We start from the raw sequence: 25,135 nt of genomic DNA, 5'->3' as shown, positions 1-25,135 counted from the left end.
GCATAGAATTGTATATACTGTATAGAATTATTATTTGGGCTTTAAGCATAATCTTAAATCACTGTTTACAGTTCTGTGAATGGAATGATGATGAGATTGGATCCTGCCAAAGAAAGTTGCACAACTAACTGATAAATGGTCATTGCTTTGATCACCATTAGGGGGCGCTATCATACCATGTATACACACCTCATGCCTTGGTCTCATGCCTTGGTCTCACACTTTGCTCCCCAGCTGTGCCTGTGAGGGAAAAGTACAGAATTGGAGGAAAACACATTGAGTTTGTCCTTCAAATATTAAGACATTTTAATCATTTTCTGATGACTTAAATACTATTATAGAATGTTTGTACTGACATCATATTATTTAATTATGTTGTGCCACGGTATCACATATTGAACTTCTCATAATATCCTTCAAGTCATTCAAAAGTCAAATTGCAGTTGACTTGGACCTATTTAAGAATTAGGCGAGCTCTAACTGTAGTGACTATTTTGTTTGGAGCTTGAGTCAAAAACAACCCAAAACAAAAGCAGCTCCATGGACAGGGGGGTATTTGTTTACAACAGTTTTATCTTGTCCCGAATGGACATGTTGAGCTGAACACAGAGACAGTCCCATGATTGACACACTAACAGATAGAAGATACAGTATTCAGAATTGGACTTGCATGATGAATTGACAATGTCCTACTAATCAAGTCTGTCACATGGGAACATCATGGGAAAGACAGCAATAGGTTGTTAGATAGGGGTAAAACCCAAATAAAAGGAATTACATCCCCTTTTTAAATTATATCAAACAAATAACTTTAAGACTTGTCTGAAAACATGTTAACGTTTGAAAATGTATTCTAATATCGATTACAAATTGAATGATGAACCCTTTTCTTTTTAACATCTGGAATCTAGAGTTGCAATACCAACCCTTGACAGCCCACACAACCAAACTGATTGTATTAAACCATGTTAAACTCACCAACATTGCAGCAGTTAGGCAACCTCTTTCTATCCACTGTAGGCATGTTATGAGATACTTTCTGTCAATAAATTCTGTGCAGGTGATTGGAGTTTGGAAGCACTCGTTTTCTCCTGCATTAAGTGTAAAGGTGGTACGCAGGACCGTTGACTTTTACAATACTTATCTGTGGAACCGAGTCAAACTAAATGTAATGCCTCAAATCCAACAATTCCAAGTGCTTGTCAGGTTGGGGGGTCCCCAGTGCAAATATGATTGAGGGGTCCCCACTCCCCACTGCAAATGTTGCAGAAAATGCAGTTCTGGGGTTCTGTTCTTACTGACCGTGTAGTGTCGTCCCTGTGCGTGTCCCAATGTACAAAGCTGTCATCACCTTCTCAGAAGGACGTCACTGGTAAAGCGCTGAGTCATTATGCCGAGTCATCAGGGACCCTAAGACAATTAGGACTGAGAAGAGCACAGGCGTACAGCATGCCTTTTACTGAAGCCACAACACCAACTCCAAATGAGGCTAATGCTTATTCTATACCTTGTACTGTATTCTTACAATGAAATGAAACTGCAGATGGGCCCAATTTAGGATCTGTCCTTGACCTTGTAATGTCAAATTGTGACAAAAATAAAAAAAACATGGTATGACAGACGGTCAGACTCAGACTGCTTAAAAAAATAAATCAGCTTTGTGAAGGCCAATAAAGGAGGCTAGATGAAATAAGTCACTGTAAAATAAATGCTTAAAGTGACTCATAGTGACACAACACCAGGTCCTTAGAAAACGGTTCAATATTTATTGCAAAATATTTTTGTACAGAATACAACTGAAAAAACATCAACAGAGGAGGAATGGACAGTAAGGCCAACTTCATAACTCCGAGAGCTGTAACTGTACACACACCAATAGTAACATTTGTCAATTTGTTGCTTTACTAGTATTTCTCTTCTACAGGGTTTCCTCATAGCAACTGAACCGCCTTGGGAAAATCATTCCCCCCACCCAAAAAAATAAAAAATAAAAATAACTTATTTGAAAAATTATTGCCTTTGCACTCACCACTTGCTTGACCTAACTTTAGAACATCAAATGACAATCTTTTACATGTCTGTAAGAAATTCGATTGATATTGTCACACAAAAGAACAAACAAGATCCAAACCGTAAGGGATAGATAAGGTGTTTTGGGACAGACTTTGATATCAGCTGTCATTCAGGACACAACTAGGAGATTCAGAGCATCACAGCTTCGGGACAAAGAACAGCTTCATTACACTGTTGTCCAAGCTCATCCTCTTCTAAGACCAGCAACTGAACGCATAGATAAACTGTAACACTAATCTTTATGCGACTAAACCGAACATAACCGATATCTTCCAACGCTTACTAGATTTGAGTTCTGTTAGTGTAACTGACATTGTTCAGATACCTTAAACCCCACATAGGCTCGGTGGGGTTTCGGTGTAGTGCGTCTAGAGTAACTAGGGCGTGCATTCGCGTGCACATCCTCATGCGATTTGGCACAGGTGTATGGTACTTTCCTCAAAGTAAACCTTGTGGTAAGATCCTCTCTGTCTCTTCGTCTCGCTCTCGATAATTAAAATGTCTTTACAACTTTTCCACATAAAAAGGCAGAGTGAGACAGGATACATTGTTTTCTTCTTCTGACATTCAAATGTACATCTTTAACATTGGCTCTCCCAAAATGTGGGATCTACGAAAGAAAACAACCAAAAAGAAAAGAAAACCTGTCTCTGAAATGTTTCTTTTTTTTTATCATAGAAAAAATTAAATAAAGATTAAAATAGATACATTATTTTTTTTCTTATATGCATAAGCCCTTCAAGAAAACAAACACATTTACAAAGGATGAAGTTGATGTACAATCCAGAATGTTGGTGTACAATCCTTGTCTGCAGCCAGAACCGCAGACAAGGGGGTAGGGGGTATCTTCTCAAAAGACCCAACGAGGATGGTGGACAGGTAAACTATGAATCTGGAGCAGCAATTGTTTTTGCCCTTCTAATTCAATGTTGTACAATACATGTGTTTGATAAATAAAAGAATGCAAGTCTCTTCCTTTCAACTGGATGATGGCCCATGGATTGTTGTGTAACTAACTAACACAACACGACACAAATTAGAAGACAGTCCTCAGAGGTGCCATGGCGGTGTCCTCATTCCGAACCAATTAAAAACAATACCAGCGAATGCTTGTGGGTGAAGGTACCGCATGATTTTAGTTATTCTTTTTTGTTATGAGGGAAAGGGGGGTCTTCTGTTTTGTTGTGGGGACCCATGGTCCGCTCAAGAAACATTCATTTCACAAGAGAAATTTGGAGTTGAAATTGAATCGAGTTTTCTTCGGCCATTAAGTTAACGTTTGTGGGTTGTTAATTATGCATGATAATATGACCTGCCATAAATGTCCTTCCTCTTTGGTGAACATACACCAAAACATGTTCAGATAAACTTCTAAAATCACCGACAAGGGGCACTCTTAAAACCTTTTGCGGATATCACAAGTGCTTTCAATGATTCGATACCCTGAGTAGAGGATGTAGGCTTGGGGTGAATTTCAGTAGAAACAAAGAGTTTTGCTAAGCAAAAAAAAAAAAAAAAAAAGGACATTACTATGCAATAAGACCTTTCACACATAAATAAAACCTGTACTAATTACTTGTACATTAAAAACCACAAATGTAACCAAAAAAACACCCACAACAACAGTCATTTTCAGCTTTACAATATGCATATACTCATGCATATATAGTGTGTATTTCCCCTTGCATACAGGCGAGTGGTTGGGGACTATATAGAGAGCCTTTAGCTATACCATCACCCTCTCCATAGACTAACACTGATTACAAAGAGATTGATACAAATGAGAGAGCAAACATACTTCACAGGAATCATGGGGGGAGACTCGGGGAGTCGTTGGACTGAGTTCTTTGTGGGCTTGTAAACGGGTGGGATGGGGTGGGGGGGGGGCAGACAGGTAGAAAGGATGGGTAACAGACATCCACTTAAAGCAGCAAAGATAAGGGGAGATTTATAAGAGGTGGGTCGGGGAGGGACACATCCCCTTTGTTTTGTACGCTTCCATCACAGACTTCCTCCTTGTGCACCGATTTAGAGTTTGTGAGGGTGACATCACGGTCAACCTTCACGACCACAATGTCCAACACTTCACACCGAGGGGAGGGGGTTAGGGGTCGCTCCGTCTCCCTCGCACGCAGAAAGGGACGATGAGAAAGACGCGGCTGCGCGTGTGCTCCGCCCTGCGCTGCTCGAAAACGACTAAATCCTCGAACGAACAGTTGGTGGAATCAGTTGCAGGAACTGGGGTGGAAATGGAACACGGCATCGTCCTCAACCTCAAGCCTCCGCTAGCAGGGATGTTCTGGGGGGCGTGGGGTCGGGGTGGGGCGGGTGTGGCAGGTGATGAGGTTCGAGACGGGGGAAATAGGCTATATGCACAGCAGCCATTTTGGAAAGATGTTGGTTCTCTTCTCACTTCCTTCAAAGGTGTTACCAATAATACCAATTAAGGCTCTGTTCCATTCTGGTCAAACAGAGTCAGGGTGCTGATGTTGTTCATGTTGGCTCACTGGCAACACTGTTACACCAGTGGGTCTCAAAGTGTGGTCCAGTTGGGGGTTCCAAATGACCCCTTAAAAGGGGTGTAACTCTGAGAGTGTACAATTGGAACCAAATGGACCCGTTTACCATTTGGTTCCATTTGTACGCTCTCAGAGTTATGAGAGTCTTTGAAATAAAAGGTTTGAGAACCACTGTGCCACATGAAATGGAACAGAGCCTTCATTAGTATCATTGGTAACACCTGTGAAGGAAGTGAGAAGATACCCAACTTCTCTCAAACATGGTTACTGTGCATATAACCTATTGGGGGGGGGGGGGGGGGGGGGTAGTAGGTCACACAAACAGCTGGATGCGTTCGCGGATGGTCTGCCGGCAGATGGGGCACGTCTTGAGCGCGGCGCTGCAGTCGATGCAGGAGGCGTGGCCGCACTGGAACACCAGCTTGATCTGGTTGTCGATGCAGATGGGGCAGGTGATGCGCTCCTCCATCTGGCGGTAGCGCGACTGCAGCTGCTCCAGCAGGTTGTGCTGCTCCGAGTTCTCCGTGCCGGGGCTGCAGTCCACCTCCGTCTGGTCTGCGGGGAGGGAGGGACACAGAGAAAGACGAGGGAGGTCAACGGCTGACCTTTGTTTAAAAACACGGAGCGACGCAGGATTTCAGCCCCGCAGCGACAGCGCACTGCTGTGACGTCATATGGTAAGGCACAGGAAGGCACGTACGAATCTATGTCCTTCGGTATAGGTACTAACCTCTAAAAACTGCTTATTTTTGGGTGCCCTTTTTGCCAACAACACACCACTGCACCAGTATTTAAAAAAAGACATACCGTAGAATTCACCATTATGCATCAAAAAGAAACAAGAGTAGGCTGAAATATTAAATAAAAGACAGTGGAGAACATTAATGTCTTTAGCCTGGATTTAAAAGTAGTCAGTTTGCTCAAAGATCAGATCCTCTGGAAGTTTGTTCTAACTATGTGTGGCACACAACACTGCCTCACCATGTTTTCCTGTAACTCTGGGAACAGAACCACTCCTGGACAAGCAGACTTCTCAGGGGTACATAATGTAAAAGCAAGCCAGAGATGTATTTTGGCATTAAACCGTTGAGCGATTTAACGATGATCAGCAATATTTTAATAGGAATTCTATGAGTCACTGGAAGCCACTGCAGAGATGTGAGAATTGGTGTAATGAGCTTCTTAGTTCTACTGGGAAGTAAAGTCTAGCGGCTACAACTTAAATGAGCTGCAACTGTCTGACAGCTTTGACCTGAGAAAGGACCATTACGGCAGTCTAACTTTCTGGAGATAAAAGGATGGAGAAGTCTTTCTAAGACTTGTTTGGGCACGAACCCTCTAACTCTTGCTAAACAGGCTTTGTTATCAACTTGACGTGAATATTATTAAAAGAGTCTGAACCATAATTACACCAATATTTCTGGCTTGGTCTTTGACGTTGTTAATGACCCCATAAAAGTTAATTTAGAATCGTCAAATAAATAGCAGCACTAATTCACTTTGTACTGCGTGTACTGCAGTGCAGACTATAAATTGTGATTGGCGGACAATTCCTTTAGTACTATTCAAAAGCTAAAATAAATAAAAAACACCAAGACAAGACCTTTATGCATTTTCATCTTTGGCACTTGATACATTCAAGACAGGATCCTATTTTTTGCCTGGACAGGAAATTGGTTATGAACCCATTTTGGGTTGTATCACAGAGCAACCATTAATGTCAGGTACCTTGTCTGATCTTCTTAGTGATGGTGACCTGGCATTTAATGCATTTCTTCATTCGATGGGCACACTCTGTTAGGATGACAAGGAACAGCAGTCGGTCAGCGTGCACTGCACCAGTTAAATACAACATCACTCTCTCTCTGATATACCCACAATTGTATATCATTGATGACGGGTGGAAATCACATATGTCCAAAAAATGATAATAGGATTCAAATTAAAAAATACAAAATCTACAAGCTTGTAGATCTGCTATTTTTGCTGCTTTTGTGTGACGCTGTAGTATGACGAATTAGGCCATTCATTAACGAAAAAACATTAAAAGTATAAAATATGGAGGTTTCTGCCAAACAGGAACGATATGCATTAGGCCATGGACCCCCACTTGATAAATCATTTTATCTGTGGGACCCCAATCTAAGAACATTTTAATAAGGTGCATGTCCTTAACTGTCCAGGTACTGTAGGTATAGATAACAGTGAAACTCTAATCAGAATTGACATTCTTGTGATTCTATTCATGATTCTAGTAGTACTTGTGGGCTACATGTTAATATGGTGAAGATGAACTATCATGAATATCTGTAATTTATCTGGGAACTCCCTTAAGGCAGTGGAGGAGGGGTAACTAAGTACTGTAACTCAAGTACAATTTTGAGGCATTTGTACTTAAGTATTTCCAATATTTAATACAAAGGACTTCAAATACCTCGGGTCTTTTGTGAGTGAGGATGGAAGCTCCACAAAGGAAATAAAAGCAAGAATCGGCATAGCAACATCAGCCATGACAAGACTTGCCGGAATATGGAGAAGCAACACCATCAGCTTCCCGGTGAAGGTCAGACTATACAAATCACTAGTACTCTCAACCTTACTCTATGGTTGTGAGAGCTGGACACTCACAGCGGACACACGAGCGCAGGATACAGTCCTTCGAAAGCAAGTGCTTTCGAAGGATGCTCCATATTTCATACAAAGAACACCGGACAAACGACTATGTTAGACAACTCGTCACCACTCATGCTGGAGAACAGGAGCATCTACTCTCAACAGTAAAACGTTGCAAACTGGCCTGGTACGGCCATGTCACAAGACATACGTCCCTATCAAACACCATCTTACAAGGGACAGTAGAGGGAAAGCGAAGAAGAGGCAGGCAGAGAAAGTCCTGGATGGACAACATCAAGGAATGGACTGGCTGCAGCTTCCAAACCCTGCTACGAACAGCAGAAGATCGAGAGCGCTGGAGATCCCTGACTGCCCAAGCATCCACCATGACACCCCTACAGCCCCCTAGGCCATGGGATGAGTGAGTGAGTGAGAGATTTCCAATATTTTTACTTTTATTCCACTACTGTACATCTCAGAGGCAAATGTGATGACTACTTATACATTTGGGCCATTTGAAAATAGCGGATCAATAAAACCACAATGCGTCGCATCGCAACGCATTGTGGGCATGTAGATCTGCTATTTTCAAAAGATTTTATACCTTTGAAAACTTGAAATGGGACATTCTGCATTGTACTTTCACTCAAGTTTATTTTGAATTGTAGACTTTTAATTGTAACAGAGGATCCCTACACTGCAGTATTGATAGGTCTTTTATTTAAGTAAAACATTTGAGTACCTTTTCCACCACTGCTTAAGGACCCCCACATAGAAAACCACTATTGTAGACCATATTGCCAGTGCACAGCTACACATCACTGCGCTCCCTTCAGTGGCCCTTCTCTGTGCATATGTACCTTCGCAGGCTACGCTGTGCTGACAGGGGCAGAAGAGGACGAGCAGGGCCAGCTCCGAGCAGATGAGGCACTCGCTGGGGCCTGGCGGCATGGGCAGAGCCAGGTTGGTCATGGTGTTGGGCGTGGTGTGGACACGCCGGAGGGCGGCACTGCTCAGGCCCTGGCCGCACGTGATGGCCTGCAGCCGCTGCAACCTGTAGCACACCACAAAACACTGTTAACATGTGGCAAAATACCACAAATGGTCCTCAGCGTCAGTGGTTCTCAAACTTTTAAATGTCAAGGTCTCCCCTTAACTGTGACAGTATACAAATGGAAACAACTGGACCCTGGACTCCATTTGGTTCCATTTGTATGCTGTCAGAGTTACAAACGTGTAAGGGACTTGTAAGGGTCAATTTCGAACCCCTTAAAGGAACCCATAATCCACTTTGAGAACCACTGCTCTACGTGACAAAATGCTGCTAGCATGGGATCGAGTATAGGGGTGCAACACTTAATCAAACTAATTGATTTAATCAATTATCCATTCATGACCTAAGTTCTCTGAAAAAACGTAAAATATCTATTCAAAAAAGGCAACAAGAACCCCCAAAAGGGGTCCCTGTCCTGAAGGGTAAAAACAGAAATAAATACATTCATTGATGTATGTGTAGACAGGAAATGAAAGACACTGCTGTTTGCCGTGGGGTACCTGTGCTTCTCAGAGAAGCTCTTGATGAGCTGCAGCACGGTGGTGTTGTCGGCCACCAGGTCCAGAGGACTCTTGCCCTTGTGATTGGCGTAGTTGACGTCGGCGCCTTCTTGTGCCAGAAAGCAGGCGATGGCGGCCCCTACGCTCAGCTCCGCGTTGCCCAGAAGACCTGTGCCATTGAGCTGTGGCAGGAGATGGAAGCGGGGAGGGGACAAGAGGACAGCAGTGATGACGTTGATGTGTCAGGACCAACGCGCAGGAGCACCAAACAGGATTACTGACTGACGAGTCCCATTGTTTACCTGACAATAATAATTACCACTGATCCACTGATCCCCACTTACAGAGCCGTACCTGCGCTCAAGCACGTTCAGTCCATTGATAGTCTCTCAAGACGACGACGTGTTGGCTCCCACGATTCGCAACTGCTTCTGCCTAACACTCTGTACTTTGGAAGCTCTGAAAATCGTGTAAACAACTCCTACTAGTGGTAACCAAATTATTCAATGCCTACCGTGTCTAGCTAGCGGTTTAGCACGTATTTAAATGTAAGAAGATTAATTGAGAACACATTGTGATTGATCGAATAGCTGAGCAGATAGTCCAAAGAACAGATGACAGCTTCCAGTTCTCAACTTTTACAGGACCTATATTACAGACTAGATTTGAAGATTATGGAAGAGATAGTCTTGCATTGACTACGACTCACTGTATGCTTGATATTATACTGTTGACCATTTTCCAAAGTGTTTGTTCGATTTTTGAGGTCTGATTGGAAAAGTCTAGAAGAATAGATTCCCTGGCATCGTAATAACTGCACAATTATGTTTAGCCATTGAATATGTTTTTCAGGTAAGCTTGATTACAAAGAAGTAAACATACTACAAATATATAGCCTAACTGTGAATAGAAATGTACAATAATTGATGATAATTGATTATTCATAAACAGAACTGATCATATATGGTCATTAATTGTACTATAAGACTACTTGGGGGAAAATAAATAAAGTCAAAATCAAGGGCAAGGTCTGGGGTCAACACAACAGAGGGATGTGGGTAATTGAAGTAAAGCCAGTGCTGCTGTCCAGCTCAGGTCAATGGACAGACACAGATCCAATCAGTGCAAGAGAACTCCCCCGATATCCTATCTGCTGACTGCGGTGAAAACAGCCCTCAGCACTCAGCCTGGCCAAACGCAGGTACCGTTAAGGTGTGCGTGTGTGTGTGTGTGTGCATGTGTGTGTGTGTGTGCGTGTGTGTGCGCGTGTGTGTGTGTCAGCCTTGGCAGGTTCCCAGGCGTGGATGAGGGGTGCTGCAGTGTTTGGGGTCAGACTCTGATGAGAAAGGACACCTTTCAGCAGTGCCATTATATCTGTCGCTGGTGGTACCCTGAACCCGACACTGAGAACCAGCAATCTAGTCTTTGATCGTCACTGAAGACCCATGAAGACATGTTAGGACGCTGTATAATACCCAGCATTCATTTATCTTAGGGGGTCCATTTTGGTTCACTGAGTTAAACACTGAGGACTTTAACAGTGTACAGTAGGAACGTTAGACTGAGATGAGGCGATACTGTGCAATTTGACTTATCCTTCAGCGGGTGTTTGTGCTATTATTATGGAGAGGATCTTTCTACAATGTGTCCTTCAGCTATCCTACAACGGCTCGTGAGCACTTGAGTAATGGCTGTTGCCGTGAACAATCGCCCTCGTTAGTTTGTGACTGGAGGAATGCTAACCATGCCACGCGTGAAGGACATTATTTGGACGATTTATAGCTGTATTATGTAATGAACAATCTTTTGTCTTATTTTGTCTCGTGTTTTGTCTGTATGGTAGAGTATGTTAAACCAATATAACTTGTACAATCGGCGTGTCTATATTTGGTCTCCCTGCTGTTCTACTGAGACATTTGGAACCTGTGTCTGGGTTGGACACAACCTTTGACACAATCCTATTTTGGGTTTGACACGAAGGTCAAAATTCAGTTTCTGTCTCTAGTAGCTCAGTGGTAAAACTGTCGGGGTGAATAGGAAAGTTACATATTGCAGCTTTAAGTGAAAACACAAGAAGGCACCCCCCTCCCTCACGCACACAAAGCGTGACAAATATTCAATAAAGAAAAATAAAAGACTTGCCTTCAAAGCAGTCAAAATGTGTCCTTTTTCCTCCTCTTTGAACTCACCCACCGTCCTCATCAGTGCACCTGCCCCGCTGAACCATTAACCATCCCCCGCCCCCTTCCTTCTGCTGTCAGACCATTGTTGACACAACAAAGCAAACTCCTTTCTCCTTCGCTGATCCTAATCTAGTATCGCTTATTTGTTCACTCTGCTCTCCTCCTCCCCGTGACCTGTCCTCTCACCTCACCCACGGTAAAGAGAGTTCCTTTCTCCTGCACACCTTTATTTACTCCCTCTTTTGTGTCCCCCCGACTCGGGTTGTGTACTCCGCTGGTGTTCAACTTGGAGTCTGGGGACCACCAGCGGTCCAAATGGACCCTTGTGCGTCTGTTAACTCGAGAGTGTACAAATGGAACCAAATGGACACTCGTTGTACACTTGTAAACCTGTTATGTGACAACAAATATGATTCTGATTCTGATCGACTTAAATAAGCACTGAGGTGTTTATAGCGTAGATTCAGGGATCCAGTAGAGTTTATTTCAATGATTCTAAACCTTTTTAAATTCAAGGATCCCCCAGATTGATATGCATTAGGCCAGTGTTTCTCAAACTTTCAAATTTCTAGATCCCCCCTTAACTCTGACAGTGTACAAATGTAACCAAATGAACCCAAACGGGTTACAGTTGTACACTGTCTGAGTCCATTTAGATCCCCTAAAAAAACCTTCAGAGTCCTTGGAATCCACTTTGAGAACCACTGCATTAGGCCATGGACTCTGGTTTGATACCATCTTTTAATCTCTGGGAACCCAATATACATTGTCAAATCCTCAAGTGTTCATTTAACAGCGAGAGTGTACCAAAACTGAGCGAGGACACGCTGGCAGAATTCAGGCAAAATTTGAGAACTCTAAAGGCCTGTCTATACTTGTTCGGTTCGGTGAGTTGTGTTTTCCGACGTGCAAATGTCCGAACTCGGTCAAAGTATAGACAGGGGTTAAGTCCTTACCCTGCAGTAGAGCGAGGAAGATGAGGATGAGGAGGATGAAGATCCCTCGCCACTCTCCTCCGTGGTGGTGGTGGTAGTAGTAGTAGTAGTAGTAGCAGTAGTTGAGGTGGTGGTGGTGTTGGGGGTGGTGGTGGTTGTGGAGGTGCTGGTAGTGGGGGGGTTGGGGATGGTGGTGGTGCTGGTTCCAGGGCCGGCGGCGGGGGCGGCGACGGGGCCCAACGTGGCGTTGGCCAGCTGCGGGCCAGCGCCACGTGCATGGCCGTGTCGCCGTCCTCGTCCTCCGTGTTGACGTCGGCGCCCTCGTCCACCAGCAGCGTCACCAGCTCGCCGTGGCCCTGCGTCACCGCCAGCTGCAGCGGCGTCTGGTTGCGGTTGTTGCGGATGTTCATGTCGCAGCGGCCCTGGGATGGGGGGGGGGGGGGGGGGGGTAGGATAGATCAGTGTTTCTCAAACTTTCATATTTCAGAAGTCCTTCCCTTAACTCTGACAGTGTACAAACGGAACCAAATTGTACACTGTCAGAGTTACTAAAAACCCCAGGACAAAAATCCACTCGTCCGAGACAGTTTTTCCTCCTGGCCCCCAAGCTGCGGAATAAACACTTAGAACAACGGGCTCACTCGCTAGCTTTCGCCGTGGACTGAAGACTCACCTTTCAGACTCCATCTAAACCCATAGCACTACTGAAACACTCAATGACCATACATGAAGCTAGTTAGCATTTGTTTTTTAGGTTTATTAGAACCTTTTTCTCTTTACTGATTATATTGTTTTAGATTGATTTTATTATATTGTATTATATTGTATTGACTATATTGTTTTTTAGATTGATATTCATATGCATTTGTTATATTGTTGCTGATGTACTGACATATTATCTTGTTTATTATAGTGATGTATTATCTGCTTATTGTAAGTCGCTTTGGATTAAAAGCGTCTGCTAAATGCCTAAACTGTAAACTGTAAACTGTACAGTCTTGTATGGGTCAATTTAGACTCCCCTTAAAGGAACCCACAGAGTCCCTGGAATCCACTTTGAGAACCACTGGAATAGATAATTAAAGGCCATTCACATACACAGCACTAAACTGTACTCATGATGACTATAACTATATTGTTCACCGTTGTCTTTGCTATAGTTGTGGTGTGACACTTTTAGAGAGGAGGAGGAGAGGATGGGGAGTGACACCGTTATCAGTGGCTGCAAAGGTTGATCAAACTAGTTATTATTAAAAATCTATCAATAAAAAAAAAATGCCCCAAGGCAGAGTAAACATCGTGTTCCACGCCGTAAAAGCTACGTTTCCACGCGTGACGTGGAACATGGTGCAGGGACGCTGCAAATCATTCGTGTATGCACATCATAAAATAGGATCCTTTATACTGTCCATAAAGTTCAAACATGTAATTCATCCTACAGTAAATTCATCTGTTAATGTATCCATTTGAAACTCAGAGAACTTACAAAATCAGCAGTGGGCCGTGCTCCCCCACTCCCTCCCTCCCTCCCTCCCTCCCAGGGACAGGGCAATGAAAGAGTTAATCTGACAACATAAACACGGCGTGGTTGTGATGGACAGTGTCCTGGGCTCACCTCCTTAATGAGGATCTGGGTGACGTCTCGGTGGTTGTTGAGGGCGGCCAGGTGCAGCGCAGAGAAGCCATCGTCCTTCTTAACGTCTACCAGCTGTCGCGCCCGGGCCAGGATCTTTTCTGTGGCCCTGCGTTCGAGGAAAACAAACAGCCAGACACACAGTTACATTTTTATGCAACTCTTATTTTAAAGCTACAATACCCAAGTTTTATGTCTTTATGTTAAAGTTAAGTTAATTGCAACAATGGCCAAAACAATGGCCAAACTACAACAAAGATGGCAGCACTTTATCAACATTGTCAACCAGTAGGTGTCTTACCTGATACTAGGGTCTACACTACATTTCTCAGTGAAAGAATACGAACTGCAGCTAGTTACAGGGTTCCCACACATTTTTACCAATTAATTTCCAAAACTTTTCCAGAATATTTAACCCAATTTCCAGGACTATATAACAATAATTCAGCTCAATAACAAGTCGCTTACTCCTATGCGCAAAGCCCATAGACAGGTAGTGTATGCCAGTGGTTCTCAACCTTCTCAGGCTGTGACCCCCGAAATAATAATAATTTAACTGGGGACCCGGCACCCTGACAAGCACTAAGTGTTGAGGAATTTGAGGAACACGTTTCTATTGTGAAAATAGCACATGAGGCGTTATGAGCATGTAGATCAGCTATTTTCACAATTTCTGCCTCTAATATTTGACAATTTGGCCAATGTTTAATTTGTCATGTCAGAGGTTATTACAAAATCAATAACCAAAAACAATGCATAGTTATTTTTTCTAGGACTTTCCAGGACCCTTGATACATTCCAAAACTTTTCCAGTACTGGAAAAATATTTTTCTAATTTTCAAAATATTTCCAGGAATTTCATGACCGTGCACGGGAACCCTGTAGTTAAAATATATTTTTGGGGGCTTTCCTGCCTTCATTTAAAGTGTATAGTGGAGATGGACAGGAAACAGGGAGACAGAGATGGGGAGAGACAAGCAGCAAAGGTCGTCGAGAACGGGACTCGAACGCGCAATGTACTGTCAGGCTACATTAAAGCCTAGGGACCCTAGATAAATTCACATACTCTATCATACAGTACAGATTGATTCCATGTAGTCATTAAAATAATAGGTTGTAGCTTTACCACCACCAAAACATTCATATGTTTATTATTATTATTAGACAGTCATGTTTACTCTCTGAAAACGTTCATAAAATGTCCAGCTGGTTAATTGCAACCCTGAACACAGGAAACAGAACCAAGTGGGCGGTTAGAAGCTTTAGGGAGCTTAGTTTGTCACTTCCCAACATGTAGCATCCAATGAGCAGGCTCCAGTATAGAAACAAATCCCTTCAGTTCTCAGAACACACACACACACACACACACACACACACACACACACACACACACACACACACACACACACACACACACACACACACACACACACACACACACACACACACACACACACACACACACACACACACACACACACACACACACACACACACACACACACACACACACACACACACAGTGTGGGAAATCATCAATCCCGTTTGTGACCAGTGGTGGAAAAAGTACTCAAATGTTTTACTAATGTAAAAGTATCAACACCGCAATCTAGAAATACTCTGTTACAAGTAAAAGTCCGGAATTCAGAAGGTACTCGAGTAAAAGTAAGAAAGTATTGGCATCAAAATGTACTTAAAGTACCAAAAGTAAAAGTACAAAATGTTTGAAAATAGCAGATCTACAAGCTCACAACGCGTCGCATCGCTTGTAGATTGGCTATTTTCAAACAGCCTATGTATAAAACATGGCTAAAGTGGATTATGTATGTTTTATAATATTATAATGTATATCTGCAAAGCCACTAGTAACTAAAGTTTTCAAATAAATGTAGTGGAGTAAAAGTACAATATTTGGATATGAGATGTAGTGGAGTAGAAGTAGAAGCATTGGAAATTGTAAATAGTCAAGTAAAGTACAATATTTGGATATGAGATGTAGTGGAGTAGAAGTAGAAGCATTGTAAATTGTAAATAGTCAAGTAAAGTACAAAAGAGTCAAAACTGTACTTAAGTACACTACTTAAAGGGACTATGTCACCTTAAGGGTTACTGTCGCCTCATCTTACTGTCGAAATCATCTTAAAAACAAGTTAATATTTTTTTGATGTCATTGTGGGAATGCGCGATAAGCCAATCAAATAAATTAATTGACTGTTACTTACTGTATGTCTTTACAATGTACATTCCCTTCCCATCGCCCGCAGGGTCGCTATCGCAGCCCTCAGAAAGCAACTTTTCTGCTCCCACAGGGCTATGGGCTAGCACTAAAGCTAAAGACACAAATGTATATATAAAACTGTGCATATAAAAATAATATTTCCGGTGGTTACTGGTTGTTACTTCCCCATTGTTCATGTGAATATGCTTATTTATGTTTTATTGTTGAAATGGCGGAGACAATGTTTTCACGGGGGGGGGGGGCACACACACACACACACACACACACACACACACACACACACACACACACACACACACACACACACACACACACACACACACACACACACACACACACACACACACACACACACACACACACACACACACACACACACACACACACACACACACACACACACACACACACACACACACACACAGAAAACGGGGAGAGCAAAGACAGACTGTTTCTGACCGAGGAGAACCCCTTTTAACAGCGGTTCTCTTCTCCTCCTCCTCCCCGACCGCATCTCCTCCTATGGATTCAATGAGCTCCCCGACCCGGCCGCATTAGAGAGTGGAGGGGGCTGCGCTGCGGGCGATGGGATGTTTTGATTCCGAGTGTTTTCCATACAGTTATGGTGTTTTCCGTGTTTTCAGATAGACCACGTGACCTACTGTATAATACTATGATAATTTTGGGGCGTGTCAGTGAAGCTTTAAGTAAATGTCCTTAGTTACTTTACACCACTGTGTGTGACATACAGAGCTGTACTGTGTGCCTGTGTCGCACGTTGTACAGCAGCTTAAAAGGCATCTGACCGACCGTACCCCAGCTGTTGTTGAACGGGGGAAGAAGCCGGCATAAGGACGCAGAGGCCCCGCAAACCCTGAGCCCCCAGCATGGCAGCCGGGGATTACCATTAGAAAGCCTAAAGCTTTTACCCAGACACTCTAAATACTACCGCTTGACCTCCAGATGCCGACCAAACCTGCATTACGGGATTGTCGCTTGCTTTCATGTTTCGCTCCTCCTCCTCCTCCTCCTCCTCCTCCTCCTACGCTCTATGCTCACAGTGTCACACGGTACGGTTTTCTCAAGCCCTCTGTAGACCCGTAAATCATCGTAATCCATGCAAGCGAGGCCACTGTAATGGTTACCCTTTTACCGGGAAGTTGTAAACATCGTGCTCCACGCCGTAAAAGCTACGTTTTCCACGCGTGACGCGGTGGGGCTTTAACGTGGTGCAGGGACGCTGCAAATCATTGGTGTATGCACATCATAAAATAGGATGCTTTATACTGTCCATAAAGTTTAAACATGTAATTCATCCTACAGTAAAATCATCTGTTAATGTGTCCATTTGAAACTCAGAGAACTTACAAATGTAGGAGAAGATAAAACATCCGCACACTGTTTTTATCAAGCTCCAAAAGCAAAAACGTACCATTTTATTAATGCAATGTTTCCATCGTTAGGTCTTCATCAGGCAAATATCAAAGCTTACAAATGTAACCATTTGTGCACTCAGTTAACACTGAGGATTTTACTTCTGTACAGTATTATGTCATCTTTCTGATTTCAAACTTTTATGTCCTACCCGGGACTCGAACCCCGGTCCACGGCATGAGAGATCATTTCAACCACCCGGCCGACAGACAATCCCTGCTTGGCCTGGGGAGATATTACACTTACAGGCTTTAGGCACTACTATAGCTGTCAACCAGGTTTCCTACCCAAACAAGTCGACGAAATCAACACCACACATGAGGTTGAACTGGAGGATCGGACACAAGCAAAGCAAAGAGCCTTTTGTTCTGATGCTGCAGCGATTTTAGAGTTGAGCCGTCCACTGCCCTGTGACCGGGCCTGCTTTATGGCGAGTGAAATTGAAGAGGACAGCCCTTAATGATGGCCTGGGCAGTCGCGTGTCACAGTGTGTGACATTGCCCAAGCTCTCTGCCGCTGTTGGCTGCACTAACAGTCTTTAACTGGACGCTGGACCTTGCTATTCATTACAAAAATTGATGTTGTTTGTGGAGCTGGTGACGGTTTTTAGTTTCCGTTCTATTGCACCACTATATCAAAACAGAAGTCAGACAGTCGGATAAGCCATAAGCGGGCGCGGTCAGAAAAGTGGAGTCTGAGAAGAGAAAACAATAACAGAACTACTAAAGAAATTAGTCTCGGATGCAATTTCTTTGCGAGCGTGATTTATGAATCGATTAAGACATGAAACAATCCCGACTTCATCCATCTAACTAGCTACCGGTACAAGTGTTTACATGAATACATCGTGCCAAGCTTCGCAGTTGAGGGAAGTGGAACAGTGCAATTATTTACGCGTCAAGGAGAGAGAGAGAGAAGAGGTTTTAATGCAATGTTATTTATGAGTTCACGCAGGCTCATTAGTGGAGCGTTACCCATTACATTTCAGATGCAGTACTGGGTCATGGGCTGGTGAGTGCGCCCACCATACAAATACTCAGAGTCAAATGTGTCCATCTGCACTGCAACTCTGGGTGTGTGCAAATGTAACCAAATGGACCCACATTTGCACACGCTACTACTGATATACGTCAATATACGTGTGTGTGCTCGTGTACACTCAGGTTCCCCTTATGCAGCTGTGGATGTTGTCAGGACGATCTTGGAGGTCATTGATACCTGCAGTGCAGCTAGCTGACTTGCGAAACGGTGTGTGCATGCATGTACGTGTGCGCACGTGTTTGTGCGTGCATGCTTGCATGTTTTCATGCGCGGTGGGTGGCGTGGTGGATAGCGAGGTGTCAGACATGCTTTCTACTCTCCTTAATCACGGCAGCCACTCAGCCTCCTCCCCCCCCCCCAGGCCCCCACCAACCCAAACACCCCTCCTCATCCTTGTACTTCTACCCAGATTGGATTTCAGCCCCGTCAGTCGCTCACGCACCATTTGCCGCCTTCAAGTTCCCTCGACATCTCAGCGGGAATTTGCCTAATCGTCGACTCCTCTTCCGTGTGTTCATGAATAATCAAATTGCGTACAGATGTTGCAGCGATGCGTTTCATGCGGTGGCACGATGCGCTCATGCTCTATGTGGAGGCTTGAAGTTATGTCAGGCATGCTGCTAATTACCTTTCCCGCCAGGGGAGTGAATAAATTATTCAGCATGCTTACGGAAACTTCTAATCTTAAGTCACACGAAGGCAAAAAAATAAAAAATAACTACCCAGCAAGCACGGTCAGGACCTGGACCAATCAGTGACGTCTCGATTGGGGCCAGATCACAGCCCTTATGGGGATGATCTTGACGTCATTACTCATTACCAGGACGTCATATGGACTTTTTTGTGCTATTTTTTGGCAAAGACATTTGATAGAGTGAAAAAAATACTGTATCAAGTAAGTATATTTTAAGTACCTTTTACCAAATATAGAGGGTTTAAGTGGTATTGGATATGCAGCTCGGCAAATATAAGCTGAATTGATGAGGACGACATCACGATAAATAAAATCTCCGCGATACGATTATCTTGAGTGTTTTTTATCACGATAAACGATGATATCGCATATCGTCCCGTCCCTAGTGTGTATACTGTATGTGCCAATGTTCCAAGTAAACTGGGCTGACATCTGGATGTGTATACTATGTGTGTGTGTGTGTGTGTGGGGTTGGGGCTGTGCTGTGTTGTGTGCATGGTATAGTGTGAGCGGAGGCCTCACTGGGGTGCGTGCAGCGCAGCCAGATCCCTGGCTGGGAGCCTGCTGGAGCAGGGCTGTTTACACTGCAGCAGGAGCCCCAGGACAGTCACACACACACATATGACCCCAAGAGGAACAAAGGGGACAGACGTATGACTCCAAGGGGGGAAACTTGCGACCAGAATTAAACAGAGGTCACTAAGAGGAAAAATATTACATTATTGTTACGCAAAGGGAGAAATCAAGGAGAAGTCATGCATAATAATGCAACGTTAAATTGGTGAATCCGCCCTTGGCCAGGGGAGATATTGGGTATAGGAGCTTCGGCCAGGGCTACTTGTGTCCTACCTGACACCAGGGTCTAAATTCTTCAATAGAAGATTAGGAAGGCCATCTCCAACCACTGCAGGGGCACGTCCCGTTTTGCCGACGTAGCGTTAAGGCGACGTAGCGATGGCAAAATACAAGTGTACTAACAGGGTTTCTGGTAGTACCGATAAGGTGAAATGTAGGAGACTTTCCAACAGAGTAGCCTCCTTTTGTTATGGTGAAATGTGAGCTCACTTGCATCGCGTTTCATCCCATTCATGCATTCACAGTTATGACTGCATTCTGACAGACCGCATGCAACACATTAGCAGAAATGTGTGAAAAGTGTGTCCATTGTCATGGATTGCTCACCTGTATAGCGTTTCGTCCCATTCATGCATTCATAGTTATGACTGCATTCCGACAGACCGCGTGCAACACATTAGCAGAAATGACCAACCCGACACCAGTGCTGTTGTCATGTTAGCTGGCTAACTAAACTAAATTAAATATATTTACAGTGCTTTGTTGCAAACATCGTAATAACATTTTGATAATAACAATAATAACAAATGGAATAACATTCCATTTGAAAAGCCTGAATGGAAATTTGCATGTCGCCTTATCGGCATGGCAGAAAAGCGTGAATGGAAATTTGCATGTCGCCCTATGAGTACGGTAGGAGACCCCGTTAGTACATGTGCCCCTGTTAGTACACTTCGCCTTATCGCTACGTCGGAAAAACGGGATTACCCCCACTGCAGATGTACTTTAATTTAACTCTTGACATTCAAATGAATACTCAGAACTTTGCAAGCAGCATCTGCACTCACTATCCTACAATTCAAGCTCTCGCACTATGCTGTCCGTCCCGTCGAAACTTTTTATTATTTTTCACAACCTCAATCTGTCCCGCTTCTAGCATTAAGAAGAACTGGCTCGCTGCCTCGGCGCCTCTCCCTTCGCTTTCCCAGGATGCTTTGAGAACTAGGGCCTAAAGCCTTCTTTTTCCATTTCCTCACAAACTAAATAAATACCTTTGATGCCAATAAACAAACATTCTCATCTCCCTATCAGGGAAAGCCAGCGGAGAGCTGTGGCCATGGACGAATTCCAAAGATTCCCGCCACGTTACGAGGGCGGACGACAAAGCAATCAAGCTAACAGTGGGCAGAATAACCCCCCCCCCCCCCCCCCCCCCCCACTCTCTCTCCACACACAGACAACACGCAACATTCCCAAATCCCCTGTTCAACTTTGAATTTAAGAACAGTGCAGTAGCTGGATTGCATCAATGATGCAAGGGAGGCCTGCTGTACAGTGGTGGATGAAGTATCCTGATTTTTGTATTTATTTAAAGGGGCACTCCACCACTTTTCAACCTATGTTCATATAATTGGTCCTCACTCAAAAATAGCTTTTCTTTTTTTTTTCTTTTTTTTTCTCAGAGGAGGGCTGTCGGCTGGCAGAAACCCATAGTCTTGTGACATCATCGATTACCAATCCAGCTTATAGAAACTGCAGGCTTTCTATTCCTGAAAAGTTGCAATTTTAAAGTGGAAGCCATTGTTCTCGCGATATTAAAAATCTAAATATTTTTTTCAAAAATATTGATTAAACTTTTTTTTTGGAAAATGATGATGTCACAAGACTATGGATTCTGAACTTCCCACAGCTCTCCTAGGAGACTTGGACTGAGTAGAAAAAAATTGTGATATTTTATCATGAACATTAGTGAGGACCTATTATATGAAGACAGGTTGAAAAGTGGTGAACTACTCCTTTAAGTAAAGGTATCGATACCACAATTATGGAGAAATACTGTGTTACAAGTAAAAGCCATGACCTGAAACTTTTACTTAAGTAAAAATACAAAAGTATTGCCATCACAATACACACTACAGTACAAAAGAGAAAGTACAATGTTTTTCTCTTCACATTTTTCAAAAATAGCAGATCTAAATGCATGTATTTGAAATAATAACCAAAGTTGCAAAGGAGAACTAGTAACTAAAGCTGTCAAATAACTGAGGTGGATTACAAAGTACAATATTTGCCCTCTGACGTGTACAGTAGTGGAATAGAAGTTTTAAGTATCAAAGATTGGAAGTACTCAAGTAAAGTGAATGTACCTAAAAGCAGAGTACTTGAGTAAAAGTGACTTTCCGCCACTGCCTGGTGGTGATATATGAGAGGAGTGGTGAGCTCGGCACGTCCTGAACATTGTAAATTCTTCCTTTGGTGCAGCAGTGGATGTCAGGCTAAATGATTGCCGTGGAGCTCAGCCCCAACTCCCAGCGCTGCACATATGACACTTGCCAGAACAGATTGGCCATTTAATAAATGATCGTTTACCGCAGCCTCCCACTCTTTCATACAGCTTCTCCACAGTCAAGTTGCTCGCTCACTCTCCTCTCTCCGCGGCTTGCCGCCTGGGGGATACACGTCCCCTCGCTGTACAGCGACAACGCTGCCATTGTGAACGTACAGTGTGTACCAGCAGTGGTTCCATAAGCCTTTCATCTGGGCACAGGGCCCACTTGTAAATCTCAAAAGCATTCGCGGCCCACCCATCTGACCGCTCAACGCGGCGGCGGCCGACGAGGGGGCCCACTGGCCATATCCTCACGAGTCAGGAGGACCCACCAGTGGACTGTTTGGGAATCGCTATATAGTATAGCAATGCGTACGATAGTTCTTATGCCTCGTTTATAGATAGTCTAGAGCAGTGTTTCTCAAAGTGGATTCCAGGGTTTCTGTGGATTCCTTTAGGGGGGTCTAAATGGACCCATTCAAGTCTGTAACTCTGACAGTGTACAAATGGAACCAAATGACGGGTTCATTTGGTTCCATTTGTACACTGTCAGAGTTAAGGGGAGACCTTGAGATTTGAACGTTTGAGAAACACTGGTCTAGAGATAGCTAGATGGCTAGTTATAGCTAGCTGGATCAGCTATTTTCAGCGTGCAACAGCCACGTGCAACTAAGTATAAAGGGGGGGGGGGGGGGGGGGGGGGTTAATTGTGAGTCCCCAGAGATGGGGGTGAGGAGTTAGTTGTCTACTGCTGTGATGAGGGAATCTGGGTCACTACTGCTACTAGGAGGACTGGATGCGGATCCATGTGGGAGGCTGCCTTCTGCGCTTTCCAAGTATTCCTCCTCGCAGGGTGGGAGAAGATGGATTTCACTCACAGTCAGGGGTGGGAGGAGGTGTGGGGCTTCGCTGCCTAGTGCTTCACTGGAGGCTTTTGTGCAGAATTGTCTGAACCAGGGCTTCATCGAAACAGATATTTTGAAGCAGTAACCGACTTGACTTGGCCCTGTAGGTTAAATTTTAATAAATTGAGAAGCAGGTTTTCTGCTTTACTGCCTGTATTAGACTTCACTGTATAATGGTGGTGTGCGAAAGCAGTGAAAATAGACAATCTGCAAGCTCACAACACACTACATTGTCACCTGTCAAGTCCTATATACTTCGTTGTACAACAGCTAGCATAAATAGCCAATTACTGCCAATAACGACATACCCAAGTAGAAATTGACTCTTTTTTTTCACAGCACCACTTACAGGTCCATTTGGCTCCATTTGTATATTCAGAGAGTCAACACTGAGAATCTTGCTGTGTAGTGTGTAGGCAAAATGCACAGCATAAAAACAAGTTAGGTCATGCAGTGTTTCACAGACAAGATGTCCTAAATGATCAATGACCTGCCCTGCATTAATCAGCTCCTGGGTCGTAAAAACCAAGAAACCAATGTTTGGCCATGTACATTTGATCTAAAATGTGTGCAACGTATATTGTATCTATACTGTATATTCATTTCAGTGTCATTTCTGCTGAGTATGCCGTGGATTCAAATGAAGCTTCAGCAGAGGACCCTGGCAGCCGATTTATCAAGATGTAGTGGCTGGAAATGTGGCGTCAAGCAAAAACATTTCCACAGATAAAATGCACGCCTCTCAGCTCGCACTGACGAATGCTTCAAATCTACGGGGACGTCCAAGTGGGGCGCTTGCTGATGCTTCACAATGGGGACAATCTATGAGCAAGAGGAAGCTAATCCTAGAGTAGGTCTAACTCTTCTGATTACATAGCTCATGACATGCTGCATGCATTAAGCCACCGCACGACTGTATAAAACATTAATAAATAAATAAAACATTCAAATCCTCAGTGTTTATTTATACTTTGTACGGAGTGGACAAATGTTACATTTGTACACTCTCTTGTTTTTTTGAGCGGTGGTCACACCGTCTCCTATACGTGGCCGTGTGTGTGGGTATGTATGCGTCCGTACGTCCGTCCGTCCGTGTCTGTATGTAGCCTGCAGTACCTTTTCTGACCACACATGTTAAGGGAGGGGCACTGTTGTTCAGACTCACATTCACACACACACACACACACACATACACACACACACACGCACGCACGCACGCACACACACACGCACGCAGCCTCCACCGCTCAGTTCACACAAGTGTGATTTTTTTCCTTTCAGTGTCCCGATAGATAATAAACAGTGGGTTCATGAGTGCGGTCGTGGCTCGGCCACTGGTTGAATTAGTGTCCTCTCATTAATTTAACTCTCTCAAGGGTGTATGTTTGAACTTATAGAGATAAATTAACCCTCAGGGGGCACTGGGGGTTGAGTGGTTAACATTTTGTATGCCAAACTCGTTCAGTAACGAGACAAGGCCACTGGAGGTCGCTGTGCCAAAACTCAGTTGTCTCGTTGAGAGACGAGACAAAGGGTTAACTTTGTTACGTGCAGCTGCATGCATGGTGTGTGCCCTGTGAGAGACGCTGGTGCATACGTCATAACGTGACAAGCACAGAAACAAAATGGAGCGTCTATGCTGCATTGACTCCTATTCTATGCTGAAACATAAAAAGGGCTTTATCTCTGAATAAGGTGCAAAGAACGCCAGGGAAGCAGAGATCTGCCTGTTTTCACGGCGACACTATACCGCGATGGTCGGCCCCGGTTTGGATTTTAGTTTCGTGAGCATTTGTAAACAAACGGATCTTCTTCCACAATCGTCAGCAGACACTCACGTGCACACGCACGAAGCTTCCGAGGCTCTTCAAAATAAAGCGTAAATGAACTGCGGCACCAGCAACAGCTAGTAATGTTAGAAACCTTGGCTTCCATTGTGTTAAGGCACATACCACATAAGCTCTGAGCCAGGCAGACCATTGCTTCATGTCACTCCCCAACACTGTCTCCCTGTCTCTCTACACTACTATAAAAAAAGACAAGAAAAGCCAAATAAATTAATAATAAATACATAAATAAATAAATAATTAATACAGGATCTATGGCCATATCTAATTTAACAATATGACATTAATTATCCGAAAATATCTATTGATATTGATATTATAAAAAAAAAACTATTCTAGAT

At 43.7% G+C, this 25,135-nt stretch overlaps 1 protein-coding gene across 1 annotated transcript in view; it reads right to left on the bottom strand.

Annotated features, from left to right (window-relative positions):
• Window positions 1-1,752: 1,752 nt before the first annotated feature.
• Window positions 1,753-25,135, bottom strand: part of mib2 (MIB E3 ubiquitin protein ligase 2) — a 63,888-nt gene continuing 40,505 nt past the window's right edge. The window contains 7 exon segments of the mRNA XM_080734319.1: window positions 1,753-5,147; window positions 6,321-6,386; window positions 8,066-8,259; window positions 8,760-8,941; window positions 11,899-12,140; window positions 12,143-12,299; window positions 13,493-13,619. Coding sequence (XP_080590445.1) covers window positions 4,906-5,147; window positions 6,321-6,386; window positions 8,066-8,259; window positions 8,760-8,941; window positions 11,899-12,140; window positions 12,143-12,299; window positions 13,493-13,619 — 1,210 coding nt within the window. The 3' untranslated portion in view covers window positions 1,753-4,905.

The sequence above is a fragment of the Nannobrachium achirus genome (assembly GCF_963921795.1).
Source record: "Nannobrachium achirus genome assembly, chromosome: 9".
NCBI classification, from domain to species: Eukaryota; Metazoa; Chordata; class Actinopteri; order Myctophiformes; family Myctophidae; genus Nannobrachium; species Nannobrachium achirus.
Note: the sequence above shows the minus strand (reverse complement) of the source record. Positions and strands in the feature narration are given on the sequence as shown.